Here is a 17,379-nt window from a genome sequence, read left to right as displayed (position 1 = left end):
TGAGCCAGGTCGTTTCACCTTAGTCATTCTTTCTGACTAATGGAGACATTTCAAGAGTACTTTATTGATCCCTTTAGGGGGTGTCCACCAGGGAAATTAGCAACTTTGGTTGGCAGATCTACACTTGGCTTTGTGCGAATTATCTCACATTTTCCTGTCATTCCTGTTTATCTTCCCGTTTTACACTCTGGTTACAACTTTTTCTGTTTTGCCTCCGCACTTTTCTGAGCTGGGACAATCAATGTGGATTTTCAAAAATATATAATATCATTGTCAACTTTAGTGTTGATGTGTGTGACAGCCACGTGTATCACCAATACAGGACGCAACATTTAATTATCAGTTGACAACCCTAATCCCCTAATTGGGGTGCAAAAGCAAAATGCACTGTCATTAAATATTCCAGGCGGGTTCACATCATGAAAGTGCTATTTATATTATATTATATTATTATATTACATTACTGCAGCATGCAGGCTTTCTGCAAGTTTTGGTTGAGATTCCTTCAGAGATGCTGGGCTCACATCTTCATTCCTAATGGAAGAAAAGAGGAAAAAGAGACCCCTGCTGGACACACCCGGGTATTGCACAATGCCCAAAGTGCGCCCTCTTCTGCCTGTTGTTGGAATAGCTCCCAACAAAGAGGGCGTCTGATATGTGAAGAATGTCACAAGGTGACGTTAAATGCAGAGGAAAAATAGAAGCAAGAATAGATTTTATAGCTCTTTCAGCAGTGTTTTTGACTGAAGCATTTGAATCAAATGAAATAATTGATCCACAGTAATTAAAACAAACTTGAATAATATCATCCCAATGATAATAATTCTCAGATGGAACAAATAACAGGATAATCATTCTAAGTATATTTTTTAAAAATTCTGATTGATCCTTTAAGCTTCAGCAATTTGTGGTTAACAGTAGGCTAAAAAATATTATTAACATATTTTCCCAATTCAGTGTACTAAATAAAATGAGAGTGTGTGTCTGTGTCTGTGTGTGTGTCTGTGTGTGTGTGTGTGTGTGTGTGTGGGGGGGGGGGTTGTATAGGTTGAAAGCCATTGAAAATGGTTTGAAGGCTACTCTGGTGCTGAGGACATCTCCTTACCTCCTTCCTTGTTCACTCTCTGAGCTATCCCATAGGGGACATGACACGCTACTGTCCCCATTTCTGCTGCCCTCTCCACGTGAAACATCTGATCATCAAAGAAAATGTGAGGCCTGATCTTTTCAAGCATCGGCCCCTTCGGGGCCCCGGCTAAAAACAAAGCCTCGTCGATCTCGAGGCCCCAAGAGCGCAGAGTTTTCAGGGCTCTCGTGCCTGAGCTGGCTGCGCTGCGGGCGGTCACCAGGTAGGTCCTGATGGGGCAGTCCAAGCGCTGTCCTTTGTCATAAAACCTCTTCTGCAACTTTCCCAGTGCCTCCAAGAAACCTTTCAATGGTCCCTGCAGGTAAAGAACCAAATATAATAAGCTGATAGTTCCTACAAGGACAAACATTGTTCCAAACGCTGCCTAAAAGCATCACTCCTCTTTGTTTAAAGAGCCTACGCGGGTTTTTATCTGAGCATTTCTCCTTGTCTGTTACAAAGACGCCGTTTTTTATGCGTTTTCATGTGTTCCAGACAAGGCTCCACCTGTTGATGTATCAACGGGACCTTCGGAAAGACACCATAACTCTGCCTTTGCTACTGGCCCTGATGGCATCAACTCCAGACTACTCAAGGACTGTGCAGATCAGCTCTGTGGAGTACTCCTGCACATCTTTAACCTGAGCCTCAGTCTGGAGAGAGTTCCACTCCTGTGGAAAACATCATGTGTGGTTCTGGTTCCTAAGACTGTGCACGCCAGGGAGCCCAACCACTTCAGGCCAGTGGCTTTAACCTCTCACCTGATGAAGACCATGGAGAGGATCGTTCTCACCCACCTCCGACAGCTGGTGGACAGCAAGATGGACCCTCTACAGTTTGCATATCGACCGGGCATTGGTGTGGATGACGCTGTCATCTACCTGCTGCACCGGTCACTCTCACACCTAGAGGGCACCAGGAGCACTGTGAGAGTCATGTTCTTTGACTTCTCCAGTGCCTTCAACACAATCCAGCCATCATTGCTGAGAGGGAAGCTGGAGGGAGCCGGAGTCGACAGTCCCCTAGCTGCCTGGACCACCGACTACCTCACCAACAGACTATAGAACGTGAGGCTCCGTGACTGTGAGTCCGAGGTGGTAGTCTGCAGCACGGGGGCACTGCAGGGTACAGTTCTCTCTCCCTTCCTCTTCACTCTCTACACATCGGACTTCAGCTACAACTCAGACAGTTGCCACCTCCAGAAGTTCTCCGACGATACAGCCATCGTTGGACGTGTGTCTGAGGGAAACGAATTGGAGTACAGGGAGGTCATCACCAACTTTGGTGTGAACTGAACCAACGCCAGCAAGTCAAAGGAGGTGCTGATCGACTTCAGTAGGACGGCTTCTCACACTGCACCCGTGAACATCCAGGGTTTGGACATTGAGATCGTAGAGGAGTACAAATACCTGGGTGTTCACCTCAACTATAAACTGGACGGGACTCATAACACAGACGCCCTGTACAAGAAGGGCCAAAGTCGTCTCCATCTGCCGAGGAGACTGAGGTCCTTTGGAGTGTGCAGGACACTGCTGAGGACTTTTTATGACTCTGTGGTGGCATCAGTGATCTTCTACGCTGTGGTCTGCTGGAGCTGTGGAAGCTCAGAGAGGGACAGGAAGAGACTCAACAAACTGGTCAGAAGGGCTGGCTCACTCCTGGACTGTTCTCTGGACTCCATTGATGAGGTGGGTGAGAGGAGGATGTCTTATACCTCTGGAATGTCTTATTTGCACATCTCTTATTGCACCTTCATTTTTCTGGCACCTTCATTTTCTTCATATTGTCTGACATTCCTTCTATATATAATTTTTAATTTCTGTATATAATATATAATGTACATAGGAATGTACATAACATAAGAGTCTTTTTCTTTTTTTCTTTTAGTACTATACCGTAATGCACACCACGGACTCCCGCTGTAACACGTGAATTTCCCCAATGTGGGATTAATAAAGTTTATCCTATCCTATCCTATCCTATCCTGTCCTAATTGAAGGAGAAAGTCATTATCATTTTCTGTCATTTCTGTCATCATTTGTATAATAAGTGACACACGGCTTGGATATTTTACTCAAATTTAAGCTAGAAATCCATCTAATTCAATGTGCAAGCATCCAAACTAACTATATTGCCTTTTTGTTTTTAAATAAATGGCAGATTTGTAATTTGTCCCGCTCTCTGGCGCCCCCTGCCGCCCATACAAAATGTTACTTTCGTTTCTGCCGAAACGAAACCTTCCCTGCCCATAAAACACAGGCTCAGCTCAGTCAGCCACCAGACATAGGAAAACATGGACCCTGGTAAGATCTGCTGAATCACTGATGCTCCTCTAAATATTGCCTTTTGTAAATATTTTTATTTACCCCCACCAAATCTAATTTTTCAGTTACAGTTGTTGCTGTGGTTGGAGGTGCTGGTGAGTTTCCTGTTTTTATCTTTAATGCTCAAGTTTCAGACTACAGAAATTAAATGGATCCACGGTTAGAAGATGACGATGCGTTTATGTAAATACGCAGTGGCGACCGTGGCCCTGGCTCCAGTGGCTCTGGGGGCTGCAGGCTTCACTTCAGCTGGGATAGCAGCAGGATCTGTAGCTGCTAAGATGATGTCTGTTACTGCGGTTGCCAGCGGAGGAGGGGTGGCAGCAGGCAGCGCGGTGGCTGTTTTGCAGTCAGCGGGTAAGTATCTTTTAATAACTTTGTCTTTTCCAAACCAATCCCGGAAGTTTCCACATAAAATACAGACAAAAGCTAAATGCGTGATGTTGTTTCAGGTATGGCCGGTCTGTCGGTGGCCACCAATGTGGTCCTGGCTGGTGCTGGTGCTGGTGCTGGTGCTGGTGCGGCACTGGGGTTCCTGGGGCGACTGTTCTGAAAAAAAAAAAATTTGAGGGTCGAATGTTCACCCAAAGATTCTAAAGTCAAAGCTGGAAGAATTTTCAGTGAAAATTTATCGTTTTCCTTCAGAGAGAAGCATTTTTGTCCACGCTCCTTCCTAATGATTCTAATTCAGGCTGTTAGCTGTAATCAAATAAACTGGAAAGTTGTGTGTGGAACACAAGCTTATCGACTGTGACTTCGTTCTGCTGGCTCGGCACATTTTATTTCCAATAGTTGTTGAAGGCAAAACATGGTTCAAATCTGTGATTGCACCACTTTGACCTGAGGTTGTTAGACACTATTCATTTTACAGTCAACTGCAGAGCAACAGGATCCATCCAACAGGAACACACACACACACACAAACACTCTAATTACCAAATAAAACAGGTGGCCGACAACAGGGACACTAAACTTCTGGCACTTAAAGAACAAGAACTAAAATTGCACACAATGGCATCACAACAAATGTCGACATCAGCATAAATACAGACAGGATCAATCAACAGTATGTTTTATTTGTTATCTTTACATTCATTTACATATGATGAACAACCATTTGAACACACACAACATGCAGGACTGTCAGAATTAAACAGCCCATTTCCAAAAGACAATCACAAGCATCAGAGTCACAAAAGAATATAAACGTGGGCGTTGTTGTCATCACATGTTCAAGTTCAGCACAACGACCTTCAGGCATCAGGCCGAGCTTAGTAGGGCTGGAAAATGTTGCATTTCCAGCTACAATTTTCAAACGCAGACCAGAGCTTGTAATCTCAAACAGGACAAAATATGGTGACATTAAAATACACAACAAACAACATGTATCCTACTGAACAGAAATAAAAATCCCAATTCAAAGGTGAGGGAGGGGGATAGTGTAAATATATAACATTACTTTTTAAAAAGAACTATGATCATTATTATAACTCTAAAAAAACTTCGGTTTTTCAGGATTTTTTTTGCGACATGGCTTTTAGAGTAGTAAACATTGATAATTCACTTTTTTTAGCAGCCAACAGACCATCCCAGTTCATGGGCAGCAGAGACCTGTGTGATTTAACCTTCCCTGTCACCGATGGCTTATCTATCAACCAGATAAAATATCAGCCTCTGCAGATACAACCTGTGACGGCTGCCTCCTGAGCCAGGTCGTTTCACCTCAGTCATTCTTTCTGACTAATGGAGACATTTGGTTGGCAGATCTATACTTGGCTTTGTGTGAATCATCTCTCACATTTTCCTGCCATTCCTGTTTATCTTCCCGTTTTACACTCTTTTACAACTTTTTCTGTTTTGCCTCCGCACCTTTCTGACCTACGTGTATCACCAATACAGGACGCAACATTTAATTATCAGTTGACAACCCTAATCCCCTAATTGGGGTGCAAAAGCAAAATGCACTGTCATTAAATATTCCAGGCGGGTTCACATCATGAAAGTGCTATTTATATTATATTGTATTATTAATATTATATTATATTATTATATTATATAATATTACTGCAGCATGCAGGTTTTCTGCAAGTTTTGGTTGAGATTCCTTCAGAGATGCTGGGCTCACATCTTCATTCCTAATGGAAGAAAAGAGGAAAAAGAGACCCCTGCTGGACACATCCGGGTATTGCACAATGCCCAAAGTGCGCCCTCCTCTGCCTGTTGTTGGAATAGCTCCCAACAAAGAGGGCGTCTGATATGTGAAGAATGTCACAAGGTGACGTTAAATGCAGAGGAAAAATAGAAGCAAGAATAGATTTTATAGCTCTTTCAGCAGTGTTTTTGACTGAAGCATTTGAATCAAACAAAATAATGGATCCACAGTAATTAAAACAAACTTGAATAATATCATCCCAATGATAATAATTCTCAGATGGAACAAATAACAGGATAATCATTCTAAGTATATTTTTTAAAAATTCTGATTGATCCTTTAAGCTTCAGCAATTTGTGGTTAACAGTAGGCTAAAAATTATTATTAACATATTTTCCCAATTCAGTGTACTAAATAAAATTAGAGTGTGTATGTGTGTGTGTGTGTGGGGGGGGGGGGGGGGGGGGGGATTGTATAGGTTGAAAGCCATTGAAAATGGTTTGAAGGCTACTCTGGTGCTGAGGACATCTCCTTACCTCCTTCCTTGTTCACTCTCTGAGCTATCCCATAGGGGACATGACACGCTACTGTCCCCATTTCTGCTGCCCTCTCCACGTGAAACATCTGATCATCAAAGAAAATGTGAGGCCTGATCTTTTCAAGCATCGGCCCCTTCGGGGCCCCGGCTAAAAACAAAGCCTCGTCGATCTCGAGACCCCAAGAGCGCAGAGTTTTCAGGGCTCTCGTGCCTGAGCTGGCTGCGCTGCGGGCGGTCACCAGGTAGGTCCTGATGGGGCAGTCCAAGCGCTGTCCTTTGTCATAAAACCTCTTCTGCAACTTTCCCAGTGCCTCCAAGAAACCTTTCAATGGTCCCTGCAGGTAAAGAACCAAATATAATAAGCTGATAGTTCCTATAAGGACAAACATTGTCCCAAATGCTGCCTAAAAGCATCACTCCTCTTTGTTTAAAGAGCCTACACGGGTTTTTATCTGAGCATTTCTCCTTGTCTGTTACAAAGACATAATTTTTCATGCGTTTTCATGTGTTCCAGACAAGGCTCCACCTGTTGATGTATCAACGGGACCTTCGGAAAGACACCATAACTCTGCCTTTAACTGTGAACTTGCAGCGGCACTGTGATATTGGAGGTTGTCCCCATGTGCCCGTGATACTAACGTGATCTAGAGGCTTGTTCTCGTGTGCCTTCTCGTGCTCAAAGAACTTGTCCAGGCCGTGGGCCTTGAAAATGCGCTCGGACTCATCAGAGAAGAGCACGGCGTCGCCGTCGAAGGCCACGCGCAGCTGAGTCTCCGACACTTCCGTCATCTTCTCCGGGGTGAACATGGTGGCCGCAGCTATACCTGAACACGTGACAGAGGATCAGACAAGGACTCCAGAACCTGGACCCTGCACCCTGGCTCTGACCCACCTTCCTCCAGAGCCTCCCGAACCTTGACTGGATCGGCAGACAGGTACAGGTTGGTGTGGTAAGCCTTCAGGTAGCCGACCGGACTGTTTCCTCCTGTCATACAGAAGCGCTCGATGAACAACTCTGCAGAGAGGAGCAAGCAAAAAACAGGTCAGCTGTTGTTTTTCTTTTACCCACTGAATCCATAAATTCTGATCTTAATCCCTCCTTTTGGACATTCCATTTCAGAATCTAAGAACAGCAATCCAAGACTCCAACCAGCAAAAGGGGAAATACATCCACTGGTTTGGTGACAAAAGGAGTTGTGAACTCTGGGTTTGGAAAAGGATGAAACATTTGGGCTGACTGAAATTGGGCACAACAAATGTTTCCAGAGTCTTGAATCCACCAGTTCTGTCTGCCGCTGAGGCGAAGACAAACCCACAGATCCCCAAACGAGCTGTTGGAGGTGAGCAATATCTGATTATGGACCTCTAGGTTAAAGAGCACCCCCTCAAACACGCTGCGAGTCCACTAGCAGAGAAAACTGGCAAATGCCTTTTGTCTTTGCTTCCATTTCCCTGTGATCAACGCAGCATATCGGATTTCTCAGGGCAGATATTGAGTGACTCAGGGATCATAAAGTCACTCTCGTGGGAACAGAGAGGACCAGAAGAGCTTGAGAAACTTAAGGGCAGTTGCAGCCATCACCAGATGAAATGATTCATCTGTTGTGTCTCATGGATGTTCCTTACAAACTAGACAAGGCCGTTTTGCTCTTCAGCTATACACGTCATCATTTTGACTTGCATTTGTAATGTGCCACCTAGTGGTCGCCTCTGTAATGACAGCCTGGGCTTCTTGATGCTACGTAGCTCATCTGTTGTGGGTGTGGCAGATTTATATGTGAGATAAGGGTTATTGTAGATACAACCCCGTTTCTAACTGATGTAAAGCTGTTCAACTGTCAAACTAGTTGGTATGCTAACAACTTTCTAACTGTTTTTACAGCTTACCAACCACAATTTGCAACCACTCTGGGGTCACCCCTCTAACAGGCTTCCAATCTCTCAATCTCTCTCTCTCTCTCTCTCTCTCTCTCTCTGACCTCCTGACCTTTAGGGAACTCCCACCTTCAGTTTCACCTTTAGGTTCAGACTATCTGAAATGATTTGCCACAAACCTTCTCATGATGCTGTTGGAACTCACTGTAATGATTGATGGTATTGATGAGCCTTAATCCAACATTAGCGTGGTTGTTGGTCATCAGCACCACATCAAACAGCTCCTCACTGTCTGGGTTAATCTCCCTCAGTCGTGTATTCACAGCCTCCAGGGCCTGGGAACAAGATCAACAAAGACACTGTTAAAAACTAACCCAAAAAGCACCGCAAGAGCTGCCGGCTCCACCTAATCGTTGAACTCTGACCTTGACGAAGGAGAAGGCCGGCCCTGGGCAGAAAGGCTGGCTTTCGTGCTCCACCTGATGCTTGATGTACTCCTCCATACCTTGGCGTTCATAGATGTCCTGCTCCTTCTCCATGTTAAAGAGGACCCGCGATGACACCGCGATGGTGATGGCATTCTCTGGCTTTGGCTGGAAGACAAGAGTAAATGAAGAAAACCATCCTGACTGTGGTCAGTAAAATATTTTATCACCATTCACATTAATAAGGATCCAACTTAGCATTCATTCGAACCTCAACCAGGTTACAAAACACCTGCAAATCAAAGGGACGATGTATTAATAAAACAGTTGCCTTACAGTTATTTTTACTTCTTAAAGACTTTTCCCCCTCATTAAGTGACACCATGTTGCTCTCAACAAACCAGCTCACTGTAGCCTGGTGTACAGAGGTCCACACACAGCTGATCTACAACAACAGTCCTTTCTGTGCTTCTCATTTGCTGGGCTTCCAGCTGGCACGAGAACCTGAGCCGCTGGGCTCCAGCTCCACCCGGCCACCACAAAACTTTCTATTCTGGAGGGCTTTCCGTGCTGCTCCGAGGAATCAAAGCAAACTTAGCACGAATGTAATGGAAGGAAGTTGAGATGAATGTGATGATGTGCAGAGGTGATGTGGATAAATGCCGCCTGACGACGGCTGCTACCTGTATACTCACAGGCTTCGGTTTCCTGGTGGGGGTGCAAGGCATCGAAGTTGCTCGAGCATCCTCCCCTGGTGCTCCGCTGCTGCTGCTGCTGATCAGGTCCTGTCCCCTGATGGTCAGAGTTTGGCTGCTGTTTAGACTCATGGCGGCTCTTCCTCCCGCCGCTCAGCTGTCTCAGCACTGAGCCGCGGCGCCGTCTCCCACTCTCGCCTTAGAATGAATAAGAAATTACCCTAAAAACATCGCTCTGCTTTTGTTCATTTATGACTTGGATTCAGTCCGTTTAGGAGATGACAGGTGCAGCTGATGGTGCAGAATAAAACCGAAACCTGATGAGTGAACACTTCATCCCAGACGCAGCATCGTCACCATCATCATCCTCATGCTGTCTTCATCTCACCCTGCACATCTTTTCCTCCAGCTCCTCTCGGTCTCACGCACACTTGCTTCTGACTTTAAGCAATGTCACATCCGCCCCTTTTTAACCCGTTGTGTGTGTCACTCTCTGGAGTATCAAAGGGGTTTTAATATGCGGGACACCTCAATGCGTTTACTGGTCAGGACCAGCCGACACACAGCTGTATCATGATGCTGACCGTTCACTGTTTCTGCTCTCCAATGGAAATGGAAGCTATGGTATCTTCTCATTCTGGCTGCTATTATTTAGGTATTGTGGCTCCAATCGAACATTTTAGTGTTTTCTACCCAGCAGAGTGGGAACTGGAGTCTGCCTCAGGTCATTCACGTCCTGTCTGTGCAGTTAATGGCGCTTGCGCTTTGCCTTCAATGTAAACCCCTGCAGGATCTCTCTATGGCTTGAATTACAGCAGCAGCAGACTCAGTTGCTTAGCAACGGCCATAGAGTGTGACTCTCGCCTCCATTGGCTGTTGGGGTGTTGAGACTGCACGCGACGCCCCTCGCAGTCATCCACAAATAGACCTTTGCAATCAATCAGAAACATACTGCTGATGCTGGGAATAACGATGAAAGTCCCGGCTTTGCTTTGAAGAGCATAAAGGCAACAGAAACAGGATTACCGATGCTTTCATCGCAACAACAGGCTGCTGCAGATGCGTTACGGGAAGAAGATACTGAGCAGGCATCCGTGGCCCTGCTTCAAGAATCCAAAGGATAATGCAGACGCAACCTCTCAGGCACAAGCTGGACTCAGAAGCCGTTTGGACTTTGATCTATATCATCATATAACATTTTGGGATTGAATGTATCAGTTGCTGCTCCAGCAACTCGTACCCATCTATTGGGCACTGATGTAAAGGGCCATTTGTTCTTAAAAAGAAAAAGGTGTCCTCCACACCCCCTCGAGACAAAGTGCAAAGAGGTTTTATTGGGTGACAGCTGCCTCTGCTTACTGCCCAAAGGCCAAAGAGCTGCAGATAAATGCAATTATACTGTAGGTTTTCACTCAAGCGCTTACGTGCTCTGTTCAATATCTTTGAAGCGAAGACAGTCACGTGTCCCAGTGATCACAAAGAGGCTCACAGCAAATCTTTTCCACATGAAACCATCCAGCAGCTGTTGATAGACGACCGAGGCGTTTCCTGCATGTGTGCTTACGGCCGCTAGAGGGCAGTTGATGACAGGTCTGTGTTTGTGGGACTTCACCGCCTCTCAGACAAAAAGGATGTGAAAGATAAAGGTTCACATGTGAGAGGAAGTTATTCTCAGAAACCGGGTTTAATGTAATTGAATTTAAGCATTAGTTAAACATGCTACCGTAATAATCTTTCTGTACTTTTACAACGCAGGAGTACCACTCTCGGCAGAACTAACAGTGTCATTGTTATTGCTGCTGTTATTATTGTGGTTGTCTTTATTATTCTTATTATTATTTTGGCTAAAACAAGTAAACCCTTTAGATGTAGCTGCTTCTACTGAAGATAAAGGAGGCAAAGCTCTCGGCTTCCTGTTGTCTTTGGTTTTTCGTGCTGCTATTTGCTAAGCTGAAGCTCTGAGGGGGTTAACAGGATATGGAGGCAGTTAGGCCCTATCTACAGAGCTGATTCGAATAATGCCGGCATTTGGCGCGAGACTCAGAAGAGCCAGCCTTTCTTCGCACAGGCGGTGACTTCACTCCCCTCCCTGGCCCGTGCGCCCTGGAGTGGCGGGAAATGATGCAGAGACAGAACCAGAGAAGGAGGGAGAGCACACCCGCAGTCACATGGTTGTCGTAAAATGCGCCGGATAGAAAAAGAGAAATTGGGACGAAAATGCGGCGCATACCTTACAGATCAGGGGAGATAATACTCTCAGCGGTAGACTGTGGGTGGAGACAAAGGCAGGCATGAGTAGAGTGGGGCAGAACAAAGGGGAACGGCTTCAGCTACCCCCCCAGATCTTATTACCCCCTCCCCCAAGACACAGCCCGGGGCTTCAAACAAGCCAGTTGACTATTATAACCTTAATCAGTCCTTCAAAGCGACCGCAGGCATGTTCGCCACCACAAGGTTCTTTGTTCTAACGGGGGTTCTTGGGTCTGCCTCGAACCTTTTCCACATCTACTGTTCAGTGAGCTAGCTGCTGTGCACAGGCGCAGGTTTTGTCTCACCCCTGCTTCCATAACAGCTGATTCCTGTCAAGGCAAAAAGGACCTTCTGGATATGAAGGTCGTTAGCTAAAGTGGCCACGCAGACCATTACTGGTATCCACATCTCACTCAAGTGGCATTATTGGATTTGTTGTTATAGGCTTTCGTGGGAACGCCGGTCTCGATCGACCCCGCCCTCCTAAAAACAGCAGTGTGAGCGGAGGAGGAGGAGGCTGACTTAGCATGAGGATCATTTATGCTCTTTGCCAGATATGAGACAGTCGAGAGCCAGCAGCACTCTGTGTTCCTTCTGTCTCATTCCATATGGATCAAATACTGCAGTAAGGGCAGGAATTCTGGACAGTGCTGGCCATTGACACTAAAGTTCCGTCTTCATTTTTAAAGTTAATGTCAAAGGTGTCGGCCCCAATGCTGTATATCCTCAAAAAATAGTAAGGCCCCATAATGTGACTCCATTCCCTGAGTTCGGTCCCCACAAACATACAAAAACAAATGTTCGCGCCTACTACATTTAAAAGGAATATGCATGTAAACCACTATAAGACTAATCAATACATTGACATTTGATTTGTGGGCGTGATGGGTGGGTGATTACTGCAGGCCCAACTGAGGGGGGCAGACAAAGGCTCTTAAGTCGTGATAGCGGTGGGGGTAAAGTGATGGTGCTACAAGGGGTCTGCAGGGGGTGAAAGGGGGTGGCGGGGGAGGGGTAAAGCCTCCCTTTGGTGAGCTTGAAGGGGGATGGGGGGTTTTGGGGGAGGGGAGGGGGGGGGGGGGGGGTGACGGCACTCACTGGGGCTAAATTCAAAAGATGCAGCAAGTGTCCCAACTTCAACTGAAGCAACCTTACACCACGGGAGGCAAACAAAGGAACATCTGCTGTCTGACACCGCCGGTCGAGCAGCACAGGCTCCGATTCAAACTGCTCCAGCACGATCTGAACCCTGAACGGCAGCAACAGGTCTTAACAGATGTCTCCCATCAGAAATATTTGTCACCGGTTCAGCTCCTGCACAACACTTTCACTACGCTGCTCAGGTGAATTCCACCACAAACTTCCGCATCCTGCGTGCTCTACTATAAATATGTGAGTTTAACAATGCTCTTAACCACAGGTTTTATGTCAGATTGTGAAATTCACATATGTCTTGATGACTGACATCTTTACTGGTGACGTAACCCGTCTTTGGCCCCGTGAGGCCGGTTTGCTGCCCAAGAAAGGCTGACATGAGTAATATCATGCGTTGACTTTTATTCCTGGTTCATCGACTGCTGGGTATGTGGAGCTGCTTTGGGTAAAATATGTGACCTCAGACAGCCGGAAGAGTAAGTCCCTAATTGGCTGCTTCTCTCCAGCGTGCTCCCCCATTGGCCCCTGTGCATTACGGCATCTTAAACGCCGAAACAGGATTGTTTTAACTCCCATACATGAGGTGCTTGTATAAAATATTGAAATTTTAAGCACGGCACCAGGTGGGAAAATGTCTCTTCCTGTTTTGGCTCTGCTGTGACTGACACACTTCCTTTCAGCTGAATAACAGAAAACAGCATGTCTTTGGCAAGGCCGTGTGGTTTGATTTCCTTGTTTATTTGGTTTCGTTCAGGACAACTCAACAGTACGATGCTGAAACGCACGGATGTGCCAGCTTTGGTGACTCATGAGGAAGTCATCTACACCTCAATGGATGTGCTTGTTAGTTTGAGCGGCGGTGTGAGGGATTCATCTCCTGTTTATCTATTAACCGTTGGCACCATGGTGACCTCACCACAGCCAAGGCCTCCTCCCCTACCCTAAAGGAATGGATTTGTTTCTGCCATTGTTTCAGTCTTTTCCTAATCTGCTCTTGTAATTGTCTCACTTATTACCATAACAGATAATCTCCGGCTCAGTTCATTCATTTGTATACCTGCTAACCATGCTCTGCCATAACCTGGGGTCAGAGAGTTCAGCACGGGCCACCAGCAGTTCAAACCGCTCCGAGGACCACTTGATGGGCTCATAATAATCAGTGTCGTGGTGCGGCTGGGCCCAGATGGCAACGGCGTTTACGCTAACGGGATTAGGATTAGCTCCTAATTAGAAAGGCGAGTTGAAAGGCTGCCTGTGCCGACACATCGTGGCCGTCTGGCCTTACGCCGTAGTAACCCCCCAAAATGTACAGAATGGAAGCTACTATGGTGTCAGGGCCCGGCGGTCACCCAGGAGGGAAAGGAAGTTGTTTAACAAAAAGAAAACATTTGGTCTTGCTAACAGGTGCTGCACAGGAACTTGACTCACACAGTGTGTTTATTTTATTTTCAGGAAGAACAAGCCAATCTGCGAGACTGGGTGAAGTCTGATGCAAAATATGACACCGATCAGCTGGGAGGGGGGTTCTGATGGGGAGGGTGTGTGGAAAGAGTAGAGCATATGCAGAATGTTCCAACTGAATCCTCAGTTATGTAACATGGGCCAGCAACAGCAATAGGGAGGGAGGGAGGGGGGGAGGGAGGGAGGGAGGGAGACTGACCTAGATCAACAAATGGTGGCGATAAGTACCTGAGGGCAGGGCAGGAACCGGCAGACTGCTGAGGGGGTGCTGTCAGGGAGGAATGCTTTAGAAAGGAGAGAGCGAGGAGGACTGACACCAACATGCACCAAACAGCCAATACAGATTTATTACAAAATCATTTGAAAGCTTTTTTTGCCACCACATCTGGCAACATGAGGGTCAGCTGGACAGGCGTCGCTGCTGCCTCAGCTGAGCTCCAGTGACACAATCAGGCCGGAATGCAAGTCAGTAGGGAGTGAGATAGAGGACCATGACCAGGGAAAGTTTTGTGTGTGTGTGTGTGTGTGTGTGTGTGTGTGTGTGTAATTATATCTCTTCCCGCTTGTGTTTTCCCCATCTTCCTTGACGGTCAGTCACTGGAAAAAAAAGAGAAATTAAAGGGTGTGTGTTGAGTAACAAAAAGAGGACAGATGACTCTGAGTCTACTTCTCCTCTTTCCAGCTGACTACAGATCCTTGCATGCAACAGCCCAAAATCCCAGCACAGCCCTTCTAATGGGAGATGAATCAACCCCAGCACACTCCTCCGCCGCTGGTTCTCACACAGGAGATGGTGAGGTTATTCTAAGATAAACCTGCTGGTATTTCTCCGCTGCCTTTTTGTGTCCCATATATTATCCCCCCCATGTAGGTCAGAGATAAGCTGCCAGTCCAGCCTTGCTCATAGAAGCACATGCGCTGTTTATGCTCTGTTTACTCCCCATAAACACTCCGTGTACAACGCGCACGGCCTTAAATCCAGTCAGACAGCAACTGGTTAATGAGGATTGCTAAATGGCTGTGTTTCTGTTTGGTTTTCTCTCTCTCTCTGAAATTGCAGAGGTGAAGGGTTCATCACAGTGACAACTGGGAGGGGATCTTTGACTGTTACGAAAGTTTTCTCTCCCACTGTCCAGGAACGCTGCTGGCAGTTTGAGAAACTAAGGTACGCTGTAATTATGGCGCTCATTTTCTAGACTGTTGATTGAGCTTGTTTGACATTTACAGGTCATCTAATAGCAGGACGTTCCAAAGCGACCAGTAGGACCAGTGTTTCGCTCTATTTTTCCTTTGTCGGGGAGATTCGCTGAAGTCACATCATCATCGGCTCTATTGAGTCGCCAGCTTTCACAAGTTCAGCCCTTGTTCTGAGGCCTGTGGTGATTGCAGGAAAATAAAGTTCCAAACCCCATTTCACAACCCTAAATATTTCATGAGCGTGCACTAATGCAGCATCAACCTGACAATGCAGATTTTCTCTGGATAAATTGATGGCTTGGTGAAGCGGGACAAATTGGATCCCCTACGGTGTTCTAGAACTAAGAGAACAAGACCACATCATTATTCAATCCAAATCATCACGATCAGACAAGCTAAATGCGACCTTAACTTATAGCTTTAGGCGCACATAACTACGCCATAACTGCAGCGACAGGAAACAAACGTTGGCAGTTACATATTAAGATTAGTGCGTCTCTGTGTTGATTTAATCCAATGATTTTTCCCAGGAGCAGTGTTTGCTCCATGCTTTGGTAGAGCTGAGCGTCTTATTTAAACACACGTCACACATTTGAAGGAGCATTTACTGTCAATATTGAAGATCAACAGAAAAAGCTGCCTTGGAATAATTTTTCCCACGTGTGTCAGTGCATGTGCATGGCACACGCTTGAACCCATGTTCTCTTATACATACATGTATAGGGGATCTCAATGGGAGACATCTGTTTGGGAACAAAAGCTTTACACGAGTGTTGATGGCGTATTTATCCGCAGATGCAAGTGAATAAAACCCGCGTGCCCTAACGGGAGACGGCTGGAACATGTGCCTGACATGTGCACGTTAGACGTTCCCTTCTGGGGGTAGGGTGAAGCTGAGAGCAGAAAATCAGGTCTGGTGAGTTAACTGACAGAGTGGAGCACAAACTCGACCGTCATTGTTTGCTCAGTTCCTGAAAAAGTGAAAAACACAGAGAACTTTTCACCCAGGAGCACCCCCCACGCACACACACGCACACACACGCACACACACACACACACACACAAACGGTGTGAGGACGGGCATCTCCATTCAGAGCGCACCATGCGTAGAGTCACTGGTTGATTTCTTTTAGCTGTGATGCAGATAGTACTAAGAAGCCAACAGGAAACAAGATATGAGCACCCCGATCAGTTCCATGCTCACATATCAGATTTCTGCTTTCACTTCCTCATTCGTTCAGTAACGGTCATCAGTATTGTTTGGGGGGGGGTTGCCTCATCAGAACACTTTAGGCTTTTCTGTATGTATTCAATTACACAATTTTAACACCAGATGTTATATAAAATACCATCACTGTGAGAATTCCATGCTCAGCCAAGCGCCAACGACCTTTTACGGATGCACAAGAAAAGATGGAGACAAACACAACAGACATCACCGTCTCACACCACACGCGAGCGTCTGTCACGAAAGTCTTTTTTCCCCGAGCCAGGGGAAGAGAAGTGATTTTTATAAAGGAAATATTGAAAATAAAATAGAAGCGTCTGGGCTCAAACGGGCAGGTGAAACAGAAGTGCAGCCAGTCGTGAGACAGTTGGTGTTCAAGGTGTGCCCGGCTCATCCAGCTGACTGTACTTGAACTTCACGCTTGCTTTGTGTTTGTTATACAAATTACGGACCCTTGAGCTCGATCGCTCAGGCTTGCACAGACTTGCCGTCAGGTCAGCAACTGCAGGGAGCATAATGCAGGGAATTAAAGGCCATCAGTGAAAGCCTGACCGGAGACCAGTAACCCAACGGGATTGGGAATTCCACCTGTCTTGTGAAATCCACAATCCGGTTGGGTTACTGGTCTCCAGTCAGTCTACATTTAATATCAAAAGATCAATCGCTCGTGACCTGGCCCTGATCTCCAGATCCAGTTTAGCCAGCACACCCTGGAGGACCTATCAAAGGCCAGAGACGGGGCGATGTCATGCACGGTCCTCCGGGGTATTTGGGTGAACTACAGGTGTGAGAGCACCCACGTGATGGCCTAAATAGCACTGACTTCACATCAGTGCTGTGAATATATTTGCAGTCATGGTAGCGCCCATGAGGTAATGAGGTCCTCCTGCTTTGATAAGTTGTTCTCTAGCAGCTCTGGTTTTGAACCAAGAAGATGTATCTTAAGGAATTCC

The 17,379-nt window shown here is 46.2% G+C and overlaps 2 protein-coding genes and 1 long non-coding RNA gene across 5 annotated transcripts in view; 2 read left to right on the top strand and 1 right to left on the bottom strand.

Moving 5' to 3' along the window:
- Positions 1 to 4,194, top strand: part of LOC115246770 (fibroin heavy chain-like) — a 29,485-nt gene extending 25,291 nt beyond the window's left edge. The window contains exons 15-17 of the mRNA XM_029826069.1: positions 3,540 to 3,545; positions 3,646 to 3,807; positions 3,903 to 4,194. Coding sequence (XP_029681929.1) covers positions 3,540 to 3,545; positions 3,646 to 3,807; positions 3,903 to 4,003 — 269 coding nt within the window. The 3' untranslated portion in view covers positions 4,004 to 4,194. The remainder of the gene's footprint in view (positions 1 to 3,539; positions 3,546 to 3,645; positions 3,808 to 3,902) is intronic.
- A 1,314-nt stretch (positions 4,195 to 5,508) lies between these two features.
- Positions 5,509 to 9,860, bottom strand: LOC101074469 (cytosolic 5'-nucleotidase 1A-like). Of its 2 annotated transcripts, XM_029826076.1 has the most exons (7): positions 9,453 to 9,860; positions 9,136 to 9,333; positions 8,441 to 8,608; positions 8,221 to 8,350; positions 7,033 to 7,155; positions 6,780 to 6,964; positions 5,509 to 6,475 (listed from the first exon to the last, which is right to left on the bottom strand). In XM_029826076.1, the coding sequence occupies exons 2-7, from the start codon at positions 9,265 to 9,267 to the stop codon at positions 6,110 to 6,112; spliced, it is 1,104 nt and encodes a 367-aa protein (XP_029681936.1). In that variant the 5' UTR covers positions 9,268 to 9,333; positions 9,453 to 9,860; the 3' UTR covers positions 5,509 to 6,109. The 2 variants fall into 2 exon arrangements, with proteins under 2 accessions (XP_029681936.1, XP_003962623.2); XM_003962574.3 differs by having other exon boundaries at positions 9,136 to 9,860.
- Positions 7,041 to 15,463, top strand: LOC115246789 (uncharacterized). 2 transcript variants are annotated; one of them, XR_003885860.1, is made up of 6 exons: positions 7,041 to 7,182; positions 7,261 to 7,480; positions 8,134 to 8,649; positions 14,684 to 14,794; positions 15,062 to 15,166; positions 15,229 to 15,459. It is a non-coding gene; the product is annotated as an uncharacterized lncRNA (long non-coding RNA). The 2 variants fall into 2 exon arrangements; XR_003885859.1 differs by having other exon boundaries at positions 7,261 to 8,649; positions 15,229 to 15,463.
- Positions 15,464 to 17,379: the final 1,916 nt, after the last annotated feature.

This window comes from Takifugu rubripes, chromosome 2, assembly GCF_901000725.2.
Source record: "Takifugu rubripes chromosome 2, fTakRub1.2, whole genome shotgun sequence".
In the NCBI taxonomy this organism is placed as follows: Eukaryota; Metazoa; Chordata; class Actinopteri; order Tetraodontiformes; family Tetraodontidae; genus Takifugu; species Takifugu rubripes.
Note: the sequence above shows the minus strand (reverse complement) of the source record. Positions and strands in the feature narration are given on the sequence as shown.

Bases quoted from the DNA above. Each gene is read 5' to 3' on its own strand.
- LOC101074469 (XM_003962574.3), bottom strand. From the start codon at position 9,267: ATGAGTCTAAACAGCAGCCAAACTCTGACCATCAGGGGACAGGACCTG. The intron at 8,351-8,440 runs GTCAGAGTTCAA...TCTTGTTCCCAG, and splicing joins CGGCCTTCTCCTTCGTCAAG to GCCCTGGAGGCTGTGAATAC. The intron at 7,156-8,220 runs GTGAGTTCCAAC...TCCTCTCTGCAG, and splicing joins CAATACCATCAATCATTACA to AGTTGTTCATCGAGCGCTTC.